Source organism: Cetorhinus maximus, chromosome 15 (assembly GCF_964194155.1).
Source record: "Cetorhinus maximus chromosome 15, sCetMax3.hap1.1, whole genome shotgun sequence".
Classification (NCBI taxonomy): Eukaryota; Metazoa; Chordata; class Chondrichthyes; order Lamniformes; family Cetorhinidae; genus Cetorhinus; species Cetorhinus maximus.
In genome coordinates, this window is record NC_135893.1 from 90,722,111 (window position 1) to 90,735,768 (window position 13,658).

Genomic DNA, 13,658 nt, shown 5'->3' on the forward strand with positions numbered 1-13,658 from the left:
TGCACTACTTGTCTGTATCTTGTATATTAGGGCCCAAGACCCAATATCGGGAGTGCGTCAGGCTGACCCTTTCCGGAGTCTCCAAGTCGACCAATTTCTAGGCCATTGAGTTTTGCGATTGCTGCTCCGTTAGGCAGTCACATGATGGGTTGGCTGACAGAAAAAGGTGAAGAAAGGACTGTATTCGTTTTTAGTCAAAGGACTGGATGTCTCCAGTTCAGAATTGAAATGAAAGGATAACACATCTAATTGCACTTATCACTCATAGTGACATCTCATGCTTTCAGCACCAGATAATTGATATTTCTGAGTTCAAAAAATGCATGGGATTTATCTTATTCTGTCAGCTCTAAAGCTGATTTGCTGGTTGCACTGGTTTCCCTGCATCAGTCAAAGTTAAAATTTACAGCTTTGCCGACTGGCTGCTTTCTCAAGCACTGTGCCTGGGTATGTACTGCAGCGTTATAACAGGCTGCACAAGCAACTCTTAACAATTTGATCCCTTTTTAGAGGGTGGTTTTACGAGACATAATACCCAGAAACAACATCCCAAACAAACAAGAGAAAAGCCATGCATTTGGGATACCATACGTTTTATTTGTTTCACTCAAAACTAAGACGCCCTCTTGTTTAGTATGAACAAAACTAGAATTTATTTTTAAATTGTCTCTTCCTGACAACAGACCTCTAATTATACATACAAACTAAAGGAGAAATGCTGTCAATAAAATCAAACATGCATTGCAAAGTTGACAACCTCTCAGGGTTTATATTTTCTTGGATCACCAGCTAGTTTCTCAGGTACTATGTTAGATTCAGTATTAAAATAAGGTTACAATGATCCAAGTGCAAAGCAAATAAAGTCACGCACAAAGTTTGACAAAAATAGTCAGCAATAGAAACACATGGTCCAACTATTTATAGTTTTGTGCTCATGTCAAGACAGAAAGAATGTGCATTTATATAGCGCCTTCCACGAATTCAGGATGACCCAAGGCACTTTACAGCCAATGGAGTGCAGTTGAAGTGGAGTCGCTATTGTAAGAATCAGGTTTGACGTTAAAACAGAAGGAGGCAAGTATAAAAGTCCTGGTCCTTCCATTCATGTTCAGGCTTGGCTATTGTTGAGAGTTACTGGACCATCGGTTGGACATAGTTCCGTGGGAAAAAGCCAATGCGACCTCTGCACCTTCCTTTCCACCAATTCGGATCCACGCTTTCTACAACTTCAATGATGTCACCTCGATAAAAGATCAGCTCTGTCGGATCTTGGGGAGAAAAGTCAAAGCATGCCTGGACATGTTCGGGCTTCTGTAACTAAAGTGAAAGAGCAATGGTTTGAAAACACTCTGGGACTAATAGTAAAAAGTTTAGCCATTTAAGTAATGCAACACAGGAGTGATAAGGACGTCCCACTGTAATTGCCAATGGAGAATTGGCTCACAGAGGTTATAATTACAGTTAAAGTACTGTGAAGGATTCGGGGGGGAGTTGAGGATTGTTTTTTATGCAGTGAGTTGTTATGAGCTAGAAAGCCTGAATGTGTGGTGGAAGCAGATTCAATAGTAACTAACACAAGGGAATTGTACGTACGCCTGAAAAAGAAAATTTACAGGGCTATGAAGAAACAACAGGGGAGGGACTAATTGGATAACTCTTTGAAAGAGTAGACACATAGCACAGTGGGCCAAAGCTTCCTTCTATGCTGTATGGTACTACACCAGATAATGCCTCTAACAATTGTAGGAGCCAATCTATTGTACCATGCATTGGGTTGGATGGAAATCATGTACAGCAAACAGAACCAAAGACACTGATAAATATGTAAACCAAGAGCAAAATGTACAGTATATCGGGACAGAATCATTGCAGCACGTGGAACTGAAAAATGAACACTCATAAGACTTAGGATGAAATTTTACAGCAGCGGGATTTTACGTTCCCGCTGAAGCCAACGAGGTTTAGAATGTCTCGCCGCATTTTAAGGCCCCATCCCTGCCGAAACAGGGCCGTCAAATTCTGCCCTTAGTTTTCTGACATAAATAGAGTTTCAACAAAGATTTTGGAAAAATATTTGCTTCCATCAGTTCACTGGAATAATGGAATTATTGGAAAGGTTGGTCAAGGAAAGACAGGACAATGGAGCCTGTTGGGATAGGACTGACAGCCTGAGGAAAAACTGATATACCCCCATTCACAGCCTGCCCAGAATCTGTGCCGGCATGTCTCTCTCTCTCTCTCTCTCTCTGTCACTCTCCGTCTCGGGAAATTACAGCAATAAGAATTGCCTGAATAAGTGTTACGACCAGACAGGCAGTCATTGTGTTCCTCAAAGAGGCAGAAAGGAGAATGCACATGCCCTGCACAGGTGGCAAGAATACCTGGCGGAGGGCTGCATTATCCTGGAGATACCTGTACACACTGGTCTTACATGAGATTACTAGGGGCTGGTATTAGTGCTAGCAACCATCAAGGTTGCAATAAGTAGAAGAGAAAATAAGATCAATGCAGGCTCCACTGATTAGGCAAAGTCAAGGTTTTGGTTTAAATTCTGAAGATTGTAGGGGCAAGCCAATATATAAGGTTGAGGTTCCAGGATAGAACCCATAAAAATTCATATAGAATTAAATATATAAAGTTGATTTCATGAAATATATAGTAATTCTCAATTCTCTTGTAACATCCACAATTAACATACCTCTTCATCAGGTTTTGTATCTCTCAGGAAAATCTGTTGCTTCTTTGCAATGGTTGTGGTCCTGTAGAAGTCCACCAGCTCATTCAGGGAATGAAACTTCTCCTCCCACAAGAAATATTTGCCTTCTTTATCGCGAAGAACCTTAAAGTGCTGCACATGTTTTCCATAGCTGTGGAAAAATGTCAAGCTTTTTGAGGATGCCAGTTTCACATTCACAATCAGTGTTCCAATTATTGATAGAGATACAAACAGCAGCTTGTGACAGGTACTGATGCTAACAGATCAATTATCTATCCTACAAATATATATATTGTATACAGATCTGTCAGCTATTTTAAAACCTGCATTATTTTAAATGGGTATCATAATCCACATCACGTCCCATTTACCTATCACCTCTGTGCTTGCTGACTGCACTAGCTCCCATTCCCCAAACACCCTGGTTTTAAAATTCTCGTTCTAGTGTTCAATTCCATCCACAGCCTCTCCCCATCTCTGTCACCTCCTCTAACCCTCTGAGAACTCTGCATTTCTCCATTTCTGGCCCCTTCTGCATCCCAGACTTCTCTTTTCCCATCACTCATGGCTGTGCCTTTAGCAGCCTCACTCTAAACTCTGGAATTCCCTGCCTAAACCTCTCCACCTCACTTTCCCTCCTTTAAGAACATAAGAAATAGGAGCAGAAGCTAGTCATTCAGCCCCTTGAGCCTGCTCCACCATTCAATAAGATCATGGCTGATCTGATTGTGGCCTTAACTCCACTTTCCTGCCTGCCCCCCAAAACCCTTGAATCCCTTGTCAATCAAAAATCTGTCTAACTCAGCCTTGAATATATTCAATGATCCAGCCTCCACTGCTCTCTGTACAAGAGAATTCCAAATGCTAATGACCCTTTGAAAGAAGAAATTCCTCCTCATCTCCATCGTAAATGGGAGATTCCTTATTTTGAAACTGTGCCCCCTAGTTCTAGATTCCCCCACAAGCAGAGACATCCTCCCAGTAACTACCCTGTCAAGCTCCTTCAAAATCTTATGAGAATTTTACGTTCGGCATGCGGGCGTGTGCCCGACACACCCAAGCGTAATATGACGCGCGATGACGTTGGGCGCGCGTCCTGACGACATCGCGTACTCGCATGATATTTCACTTGGCGGGCGCCTGCCGATAATTGAAGGGCCTATTAAGGCCGTTAACAAACTCATTAAAATCAAATTGACGCTGCCCGTCCAACCTAACCTTGTCCACGAGCGGGATGAGGTTTCCTAAAGCAAATAAACATTAACTGAAAACTTTATTTTTGAATTAAAATCATGTTCCAGCTCATGGGACAGAGTCACATGAGGGGACATGTTTTTTAAAAATTTTTACCGCCTTCATTAATTTTTTTAAAAAGCGCTTCAATCTCCCTGAGGCAGCTCCGTGCCTCAGGGAGATTGAAGCGCACTTTCGTGTGCGTGCGCAAACTGCACGCCAGGACCGCTCTCCCTCCTCCCACCCCACCGTCCACACAGGTAGCGCTCAGCTCTGCCGCTTGCAATCCACGCAGGGTGGGCCTTAATTGGCCCGTCCGCATGAAATCGCAGAGCTGAGCCGATTGCGGGCGGCAGTCCCCGCCCGCTCCTGCCAAGCCCGCTCAGCGAGGGAAAAATTCTGGCCTATGGTTCAATAAGATCACCTCACGTTCTTCTCAACTCCAATGAGCATAGGCCCAACCTGCTCAACCTTTCCTCATAAGACAAACCCTTCATCCTTCGGAGTGTTCTGAGGCCATGAACGCTGCCATGTAAATGCAAGTTATATTTCTTATCTGTTCCTTCTTTCTTTCTCCTCTTTCTTTAGCTTCCTTCGTTTCTAAATTGTTTTTTTCCTTTCCTAGTAATCCTGCGGAACAATGATAGAGCAAACAGCCCATGGCTTCCCTTTACTGAGGAATTAGGACAAATGGGCTAAGAGGTCCTTTTCTCACTTGGCGTTTAGATATTTATGGAATGGGAAAAGGGCTGATTGTACAGCAGGCTGAGGTAGGAGATCGGAGGAGATGACAAAACTGTGAAGGAATGGGTTACAAACTCCAGTACTATAATGAGTACTGTACATCACAATTCTAATCAAGCAGGATTATCAATAGCAATAGCTACTACAGCCTTTCAAGATAAAAATCTTGTTTGTTTCATTGAAGATTGACTTGATTTGTAATTTCCATATTTATAAAAGCAAGTGTTTGGCATATATCCATCATGATGTGTTTAAAACCAATCATGAATCATCCTTGCCCTTTATTTCTATGAGAACAAAAGAGGCAGCCAGACAGGATTGTAGAATTCCACATTGTACTAAGGATTTGGGCTGATAATTATAACTTTGAAAATCTCACACAATGCTTACTCAAGAATGAACATACTGTAACTGCACTTTATATAATGCCAGAACAGTATACTATTCAGGTGCTGAATATCTGGCACAAACAGCTTTATTTTCATAGCATCTTCAACCTAGTAAAAACATGCTAACGTGCTTCACATGAGCATGACCAGACAAAAAGATTGACAGCAAGACAAAGGAGACATTAAGATAGGTGACCAAAAGTTTGGTCAAAGAGAGAGGTTTTAAGGAGAGTGTTAGAGGAGTTTAGGGTGGAAATTCCATAGCTGAAGACTTTAAGGTATGGTCTCCAATGATGCAGCGAAGATTGTTGGGGTTGCTTGAGGGACCAGAATTAGGGGAACACAGAGTCCTCAGAGGGCTGGAGAGCTGGAGGAGGTTAGCATGTTCCTGTAGAAACTCATCCAGTCTTGGCTATCTCATCATTGACACTTGATTACTATTGGTCTCAGACAGGCTTTTCATCAAGCGTTTTGAAGCTGTGTTGAAACTTGAAATTTTCTGTGGGTAACTTTATTATAGGAAAACTTGGGTGAAGAACTAAACTAAAACTTGTGGTGAAAGACAGCACAAAAGTTGAAAATAGTAAGGGCAAAGGCTAACTAATTAAAAAATAAACCTGTACAGCTCCTTTATTTTCATATTTAAAACATATAACCCTTTCGGGTTTTGATTTGAAAGGTCATTCGGCCCCAAAATGTTGAATATTAATATTTTCTCTGGGGGTTGGTGCCATGCACTCAGACTCCTTGGCGTCTTGGCCAATATTTACCCCTCAATCGGCATCACTAAAACCGATTATCTGGTCATTGTCATATTGCTGTTTGTGAGAGTTTGCTGTGTGAAAATTGGCTGCCACATTTCTTACATTACAACAGTGACTACACTTGAAACGTACTTCAACTGCTGCAGTCCATGTGGTGTAGGTGCTGTAAAGCCCTTTGAGATGCCTGGAACTCATGAAAAACGGTATATAAATATAAATCTTTCCTTTCAATCCACTGCTGCTGCACCTTTGTGTTTGTTACTACTGCTATAATAATGGTAGATTGTTTATTGTACCTGCAGCTTATGTCCCAATTCATATTCAAACATTTCACAGAATCACAGAATCTTTATGACGCAGAAGGAGGCCATTCGGCCTATTGAGTCAGCACTGGCTCTCTGAAAGAGCATCCTACCTAGTCCCACTCCCCTGCCTTATCCCCGTAACCTTGCAAATTCTTTCTTTTCAGATTGTAATCAAGTTCCTGTTTGACAAAGCAGCCCACTTGATTGGCACCACATCCACTAACATTCACTCCCTCCACCAACGACGCACAGTAGCAGCAGTGTGTACCATCTACAAGATGTACTGCAGGAATTCAACAAGGCTCCTTCAACAGCATCTTCCAAACCCACGACCACCACCATCTAGAAAGACAAGGGCAGCAGATAGATGGAAACACCGCCACCTCCAAGTTTTAGAGGTTACTGTAATCCACTTGCATTGACAGGTTCTGACAGGTTCTGAAAGAAACTGGTAATATGGGATCCTCCCCTCCTGAACGTCACTGTCCCTTTTTTGGGAAAGCATTTAACCTGCAGTTTGCACCTAGTGTCTGAGCTATCCAGATAGGAACACAGATTGCTGGGAGCCTGGAATTAAAAACAGGAAACGCTGCAAGTACTCAGCAGGTCAGGCAACATCTGTGGAGAGAGAAATAGAGTTAACATTTCAGGACAATGAGCTTCTGATTAGGTTGCCTTTTTCCAGTTCTGACGGAAGGTCATTGATCTGAAACATAGGGCCGGATCTTGTGCCCTTCCCCATGGCGAGTTTGGTGACAGGGGGCATTTAATCAGGTGGGACAGTGGTGGGTGGGTCCCTGCCACCTTCGCGTACCCACCCATAAGTCTGTGGCAGGAAGACCGATGGATGTTTTACACCCCCCCCAACCCCCGCTGCCAATTGAAGCTTTTAAGTGGCCAATTAAGGGCCTCATCTCACCACGCCTGGCATTAACCCAGTATTGGGTGGGGGGCTCGCCATGTGGGGAGCATGACAAGCAAACCCTGGAGTTTGCTTGTGGGCTCCCAGAGGTGGTACCTCGTTCAAAGGTACTCAGTGCTTGATTGAAGGACCTGGCATCGGGAAGCGGGCTGGTCCACTGAGAGCCATCCCCCTGCTCTTGCTGCCGACCCACCCCTCCACAGCACCACCCAACTTCCCACCATTACTCACCTGTGCCAGGGTTCCTCCTTGATCTGAGGCCTTGGTTGGCTGCAGTACCTCCAGCAGCCACTACCTCCTTGGTGGTGTTGCTGAGCACAGAAGAGTTGCTGGCCTCTGATTGGTCGGCAGCTCTCAGGAGGCGGGTCTTCCACCTCCAGGGCCCTTGATCCCGGGTGAATCCTGTCACTGGGCTGTTAAGAGCCTGAATGACACAAGATGCAGCAGGCCTTCCGGACAAGAGGCAATACAGGGTTCTTGCCTCCACAAGGTTCTGCCCGTGAACTCCATGTTCTGAAGGTTTGGGCCCGCCAAGGTCCAGAATGGAGGTTGTCAGGTCCTGAAAATTACAAGGCCAATCTGTCTGTTTCCCCACCCCATACCCGATACTGCATCGGTCATTTTGGCCAATGCAGGATCGGAACCTGGGAAAGTCATCCACCCCCTCAAGGCAGCCTTGTTAAGAGTCTTGTGAAGGGTAGGTAATGGAGGCCAACTGGGATTTTCCACTCAGCCTCCAGTTTCCCGGGCAGATGTGGGGGACAGATCAACTGCCTGGAACCGGGCACCCAGTGGCAGGCTGGGATGCCAGCACTCCAGACGGGCCTGCAGGTCCTCCCTGCCTGCCTGTTTGGGACTACAGCCAGGGTTGCCAACCCTCCAGGATTGGCCTGAAGTCTCCAGGAATTGAAGATCAATCTTCAGGACACTGCTATGTGCAATCCTGGAGATAAATCATCGGGACATTAAAAAAAGATAGGTTTTTTTGTTATTTTCTTTGAACATTTCTCTTCCCCAGCTAAAAAAAAAAATTGGAAATGGGAAAAAAATGGCTGTTTGGCTGTCAACCATCATCAAATTGGGTAATGAGTCTTTTTGCTTTCCAATTGGCATGGGAAAGCAGCACGTCACAAGTATGGATGTGTTGGCCAACTAGAAGGTGGGGGCAAGTCATCTGATGAAACCTCCAGGAATGCATTTAATTGCACTTGGCAACCCTAAGTACAGCCCTGGAGAGTGGCTCCCCACACTCCCACCCACCCCCACCTCCCAACAAACGCACAGGCCCCACAGTGGTGGCCTGGCTGCATTTTGTATATTTTTTATTCCGGTTTTTAAAAGTGGCTGAGAGGGCACCTTCTTGTTGATGTGCCCTTCCAGTTACTTACCTTGCACTGCAGCTGGGCGCTTCTCTAAAGCTGGGAAGCCTCTGATTGGCCCTCCAGCTTCGAGAGACCGCCCACCATCCTTAATTGGACTGGAAACCTATTAAGGGCTCATCCATGTGGAACTGTTAACTTTAATCAGCTTCCCACTGGAGGCAGTTTTAGGATCTGAAAGCAGTCTTGTTACCTGCCCCCGAGGGGAAAATTCAACCCGCTGCTTTTATTTCCCACGATGCTGCCTGGCCTGCTGAGTACTTCCAGCATTTCCTGTTTCCATTTCCTAGCTGTGCAGAGGTGTTATAGTACCTTATAATTCACCACCATGGTCTCGTGATGGGGAAGCATTTAAGAAGTATTTAGATGAGCACTTGAAACGCCATTGCATTCAGGACGACGGGCCAAGTGCTGGAAAATGGGATTAGAATAGATAGGTGCTTGATGGTCGGCATGGACACGATGGGCCGAAGAGCCTTTTCTGTGCTGTATAACTATGACTCCACAGCTGTTTACATTCTGAAGGAGAGTTTTTCCAGATTTGGTAGGTAAAGAAAGACTTGCTTTTATGTAGCACCTTTCATGACCTCAGGATGTCCCGAAATGCTTTAGAGCTGACAAAGTATTTTTGAAGTGTAGCCACTGTTGTAATGTAGGAATTTGTAATGTAGGTAGACAATTTTTCTTTGAATAGCGCTGTGAGACCTTTTACATCTGCCCAAGAAGGTAGATGGGGCTATGCTTAAACATCTCATCTGAGAGATGGCACCTCTGACAGTGCATCACTCACTCAATACTGCACTGGAACGTAAGATTTTGTGCTCATGTCTCTGGAACGGGGCCTGACCCCATGGTCTGAATTTTACCCTTGGCGGGCGCCCTCGATCAGCGGGCCTGGGACCGGTCGGGAAATAGGTCCCCAACCGTGATCGGCCCATGACCACGATTTCATGCAGGCTGGCCAATTAAGGCCCGCCCAGTGTGAAACGTGTCTTTCCAATAGTCGGGCGGGGGCCTGTCGGGCACTGGGTCCAATGGCGACCCGGCGGGCAGTTTAAAAACGGCAAAGGCAGCTCCTTGAAGGTTGCCAGGGAAGAATCATATAATCTGCATATTGGAGAGTGAAGCTATGGCCTCCACAGCGGCTGGAGATGGGGGTGGGAGGGCAGGTCGGGTGGGCACTCGGCCCCCTGTTTCTTGGATAAGTGCCTCACGGTGCTCTTGGAAGAGGTGGCAGCCAGGAGGGGTACTCTCATCCCCAGAGATGGAAGGAGCAGGCCACCTCACCAGACAATAAAAGCGTGGGAGGAGGTGGCAGCCGATGTCAGCAGCCACAATGTTGTGCGGCGCACATTGGTGCAGTGCTGCAGAAGTTTTAACGACCTGCTGCGCTCGTCAAGGGTGAGTACCGTGTTGGCATGGATCAGTGTGGTGAAGGGTTAAGAGCTGGCCGACCCCCTGTGGAGCTCAGGGGTGCTAGAGTCTGAGTGCCAACTGTCAATGGCGCCGGAGCTGGCCAAAGGGGTGAGCCTTGGCTGCTTGGACTGAGTGCCTTGCGGCTCAAGGGCCATGACTCGGATGTGCCCTGCAAGGTGTTCCTCAGGTGTGGTTGGCCAGGATGCAATGGCGCTGCAAATAGAGAGTGGACTAGTCAATGCTCCTCTGTTCTTTCAGGAGAAGACAAGCCACAACCACATTGAGAGGACACAGACAGGTGAAGGCCCCCCCAAACCTCCTAATAATCAGATTTGAGCAGGGCTCCTTGGAATGGGAGAGCTAGGGTGTCAGACGAAGGTAAGGGTGCAGTGCACACAAGTAAGAGTTTTGGATGGTACAAACATTCTTATGTAGTCTCTTCATTGATGGGAGCCTCAAAACTGAAGTCCCCAGGGATGGGAATGTTAATTTTTTTTGAGTGTGAAAATTACATAAATTTTGTTTTTATCGTAATGGCCTGAGTATGCTTCACCTTTTTTTTGGTGCAGGGTATGCCAGTATGTAATGTTGGACATGAGTGGCTCTAAACTTTATTACACAGGCACTGAGTGGACTTTGGATCCAAATGAAAGGGTAATTTCAGACATCTGGGATGGAGGTGGCAGCCCTGGCATGAGGTGGGAGCAGATCTTTGGCATTGCAGCCTAGCTGAAGGAGCATTGAATTTTTATTTATTTATTTATTCATTCATTCATGGGATGTGGGCATCGCTGGCTAGGCCAGCATTTATTGCCCATCCCTAACTGCCACACTGCTGTGGGTCTGGAGTCACATGTAGGCCAGGCCAGATAAGGACAGCAGATTTCCTTCCCAAAAGGACATTAGTGAACAAGATGGCTTTTTACAACAATCGATAATGGTTTCATGGGACTAAAAGCTGGCAAGGCCCCTGGACCTGATGGTCTGCATCCTAAAGTTTTATAAGAAGTGGCTGCAGAGATAGTGAACGCATTGGTTGGAATCTTCCATAATTCCCCAATTCTGGAAATGTCCCAGTGGACTGGAAAACCGCAAATGTAATGCCACTATTAAAAAGTCAGAATGCAGGAAACTATAGGCCAGTTAGTTTAACATCTGTCATTTAGAAAATCATAATACAATGAAGTAGGGTCAAAATGTTTTATGAAAATGAAATTGTGTTTGAAAAATTTATTAGAGTTCTTTTGAGGATGTAGCAAGGAGGGTGAATAAGGGGAACCAGTAGATGTTGTGTATTTGGATTTCCAAAAGGCATTTAATAAGTTGCCACATAAAATGTTACTGCACAAGATACAAGCTATGGTGTAGGGGGTAATACATTAGCATGGACAAAGGATTGGCTAATTAACAGGAAACAGAGAGTTGGGATAAATGGGTCATTTTCAGGTTAGCAAACTTTAACTAGTGGGGTGCCACAGGAATCAATGCTGGGCCTCAACTATATTAATGAGTTGGTGGAGGGGGCAGACTGTATTGTAGCCAAGTTTCTTGATGACACAAAGATAGGTAGGAAAGTAAGTTATAAAGAGCCTACAAGGGATGTAGATAGATTAAGTGAGTGGGCAAAGATTTCACAGATGGAGTATAATGTAGGAAAATGTGAGGTTGTGCACTTTTACAGAAAGAATAGAAAAGTAGAACATTATTTAAATGGAGAGCAACTTCAGAATGGAATATATCTTTGTTGTGAGTTATGCAATATTTCCTTAAATGTCTGCCACCGCTCCTCTACTGTCTTTCCTTTTAATCTATTTTCCCATTTTTCTGTAACCGACTCAGTCTTCATTCCTTAGTAATTGCCTAACAGAGCTGTTAGAAAGCATGCTTCAGAATCGCCGGTTCTATGTTGAACTAAGTGGGAAGCGCAGCAGGTGGCGTATTCAGAAGAATGGTCTTCCTCAGGGAAGCGTGCTTGCACCGCTGCTGTACAACATCTACACGAATGACCAACCTAGAGACGGTGTCACACGCCATTTTATATATGCTGATGACTTATGTGTCACTGCCCAAAGCACTGATTTTAACACCGTGGAGAAAACGCTTTCTGAGGCCTTGGAGGGACTAACATCCTACTATGAAGAAAAACCACCTTCGCACAAACCCATCAAAGACACAAGTTTGTACATTCCACCTCAGAAACCGTGAAACCAAACGCCAGCTTAAAGTAACCTGGTGTGGAGCAACACTGACGCATTGTGAGCACCCTATCTACTTAGGAGTCACCCTTGACAGATGCCTCACCTTCAAGAACCACATCGAAAAGACAAAGGCAAAAGTGAGCGCACGAAACAACATCCTGAATAAGCTCACTAACACAAAATGGGGAGCAAGCTCGAAAACATTGCGAACCAGTGCACTTGCTCTTTGCTATTCCACTGCCCAATACGCCTGCCCTGCATGGGAAAGATCTACTCATGCTAAGAAGATGGATGCCGTTCTGAATGCAAGCTGCCAACTTATCACAGGTTGTTAAAACCAACAAGCACCAACAGCCTATATATCTTGGCGGGTATCGCTCCCCCTGATATAAGAAGAACGGTAGCCAGCAAGAAAGAGCCACTCTGTCAAACATCAGATGAGAGGCACCCTCTACATGGTCATACACCTACACCCAGCCACCTAAAGTAAAGGAAGAGCTTCATGAACAGTGTTGTTCCATTACAATCAACCCCATCTGAAGCCCGCATCGCCTTGTGGAAAGACCGGCTCGCCAGTCTCGAACAACTCCCAGCGATGGAAATTCTACCGAATGAAAGCCTTCCCCCAGGAGCTAATTGCAACTGGGCACCCTGGAAGTGCCTTAACAGACTTAGGACTGGTGTAGGTCGTTCAAAGGTGTCATTAAGCAAATGGGAATATACAACCAGCCCGACAACTCGTGAATGTGGAACTGAGCCACAGACTATGCAACATCTCCTGCAATGCCTATTGCTAGAGGAACCCTACACTGTTGCAGATCTTGCCAAATTCAACAACAAAGCGCAAAAGTGTGTCCAGTTCTGGCTGGGCCATGTACAGACAGTCCATAGACATGATAAGAAGAAGTAATTGCCTTTATTTAAGTTTAAGACACCAGTTCCAGACTCATCTTTCTCACCCTCAAACTGAATGTGAAATTCTATCATCCTATGATCACTCTTACCTAGAAGATTCTTTAGTATGAGATCATCAAATAATTCTGTCTAATTACACATTACTAGGTCTAAAATAGCCTGTTCCCTGGTTGCTTCCAGAATGTATTGTTCTCAGAAGCTGTCTCAAATATATTACATGAACTCATCCTCAAAGCTACCTTTGTCCATTTGATTCATCCAATCTATAGGAAGATTAAAATCACCCACGATTCTAGCAGTACCTTTCTTACAATCCCCCATTATTTCTTGATTTATATTCCTACAGTGTAGCTAATGTTAGGGGGTCTATAAACTACTCCCACCAGTGACTTCTTTCCCTTGCTATTTGTTATTTCCACCCAAATTGATTCTGCATTTTGATCTTCTGAGCCAAGATCATTTCTCACTACTGTACTTTTCTCATCCTTTACTAACACAGCTACCCCACTGCGGTTTCCTTTCTTCCTATCTTTCTGAAATGTCAGGCACACTTGAATAATCAGTTCCCAGCCTTGGTCTCCATATGGATTCCATATTAACTTAGCACACAGAAGGATGGGATGAGTGGAGTGTGTTCTGCCCAGGAGAAAGAATTCAAAGCAACCTATGATATTTTG

The 13,658-nt window shown here is 44.9% G+C and overlaps 1 protein-coding gene across 2 annotated transcripts in view; it reads right to left on the reverse strand.

Annotated features, from left to right (window-relative positions):
• Positions 1 to 576: 576 nt before the first annotated feature.
• Positions 577 to 13,658, reverse strand: part of LOC144690999 (GRB2-related adapter protein-like) — a 48,324-nt gene continuing 35,242 nt past the window's right edge. For both annotated transcript variants that reach the window (XM_078558960.1, XM_078558961.1), the window contains exons 4-5: positions 2,699 to 2,867; positions 577 to 1,317 (exon numbers count right to left, since the gene is read on the reverse strand). In XM_078558960.1, the coding sequence (XP_078415086.1) occupies positions 1,132 to 1,317; positions 2,699 to 2,867 (355 nt within the window). In that variant the 3' untranslated portion in view covers positions 577 to 1,131. The remainder of the gene's footprint in view (positions 1,318 to 2,698; positions 2,868 to 13,658) is intronic.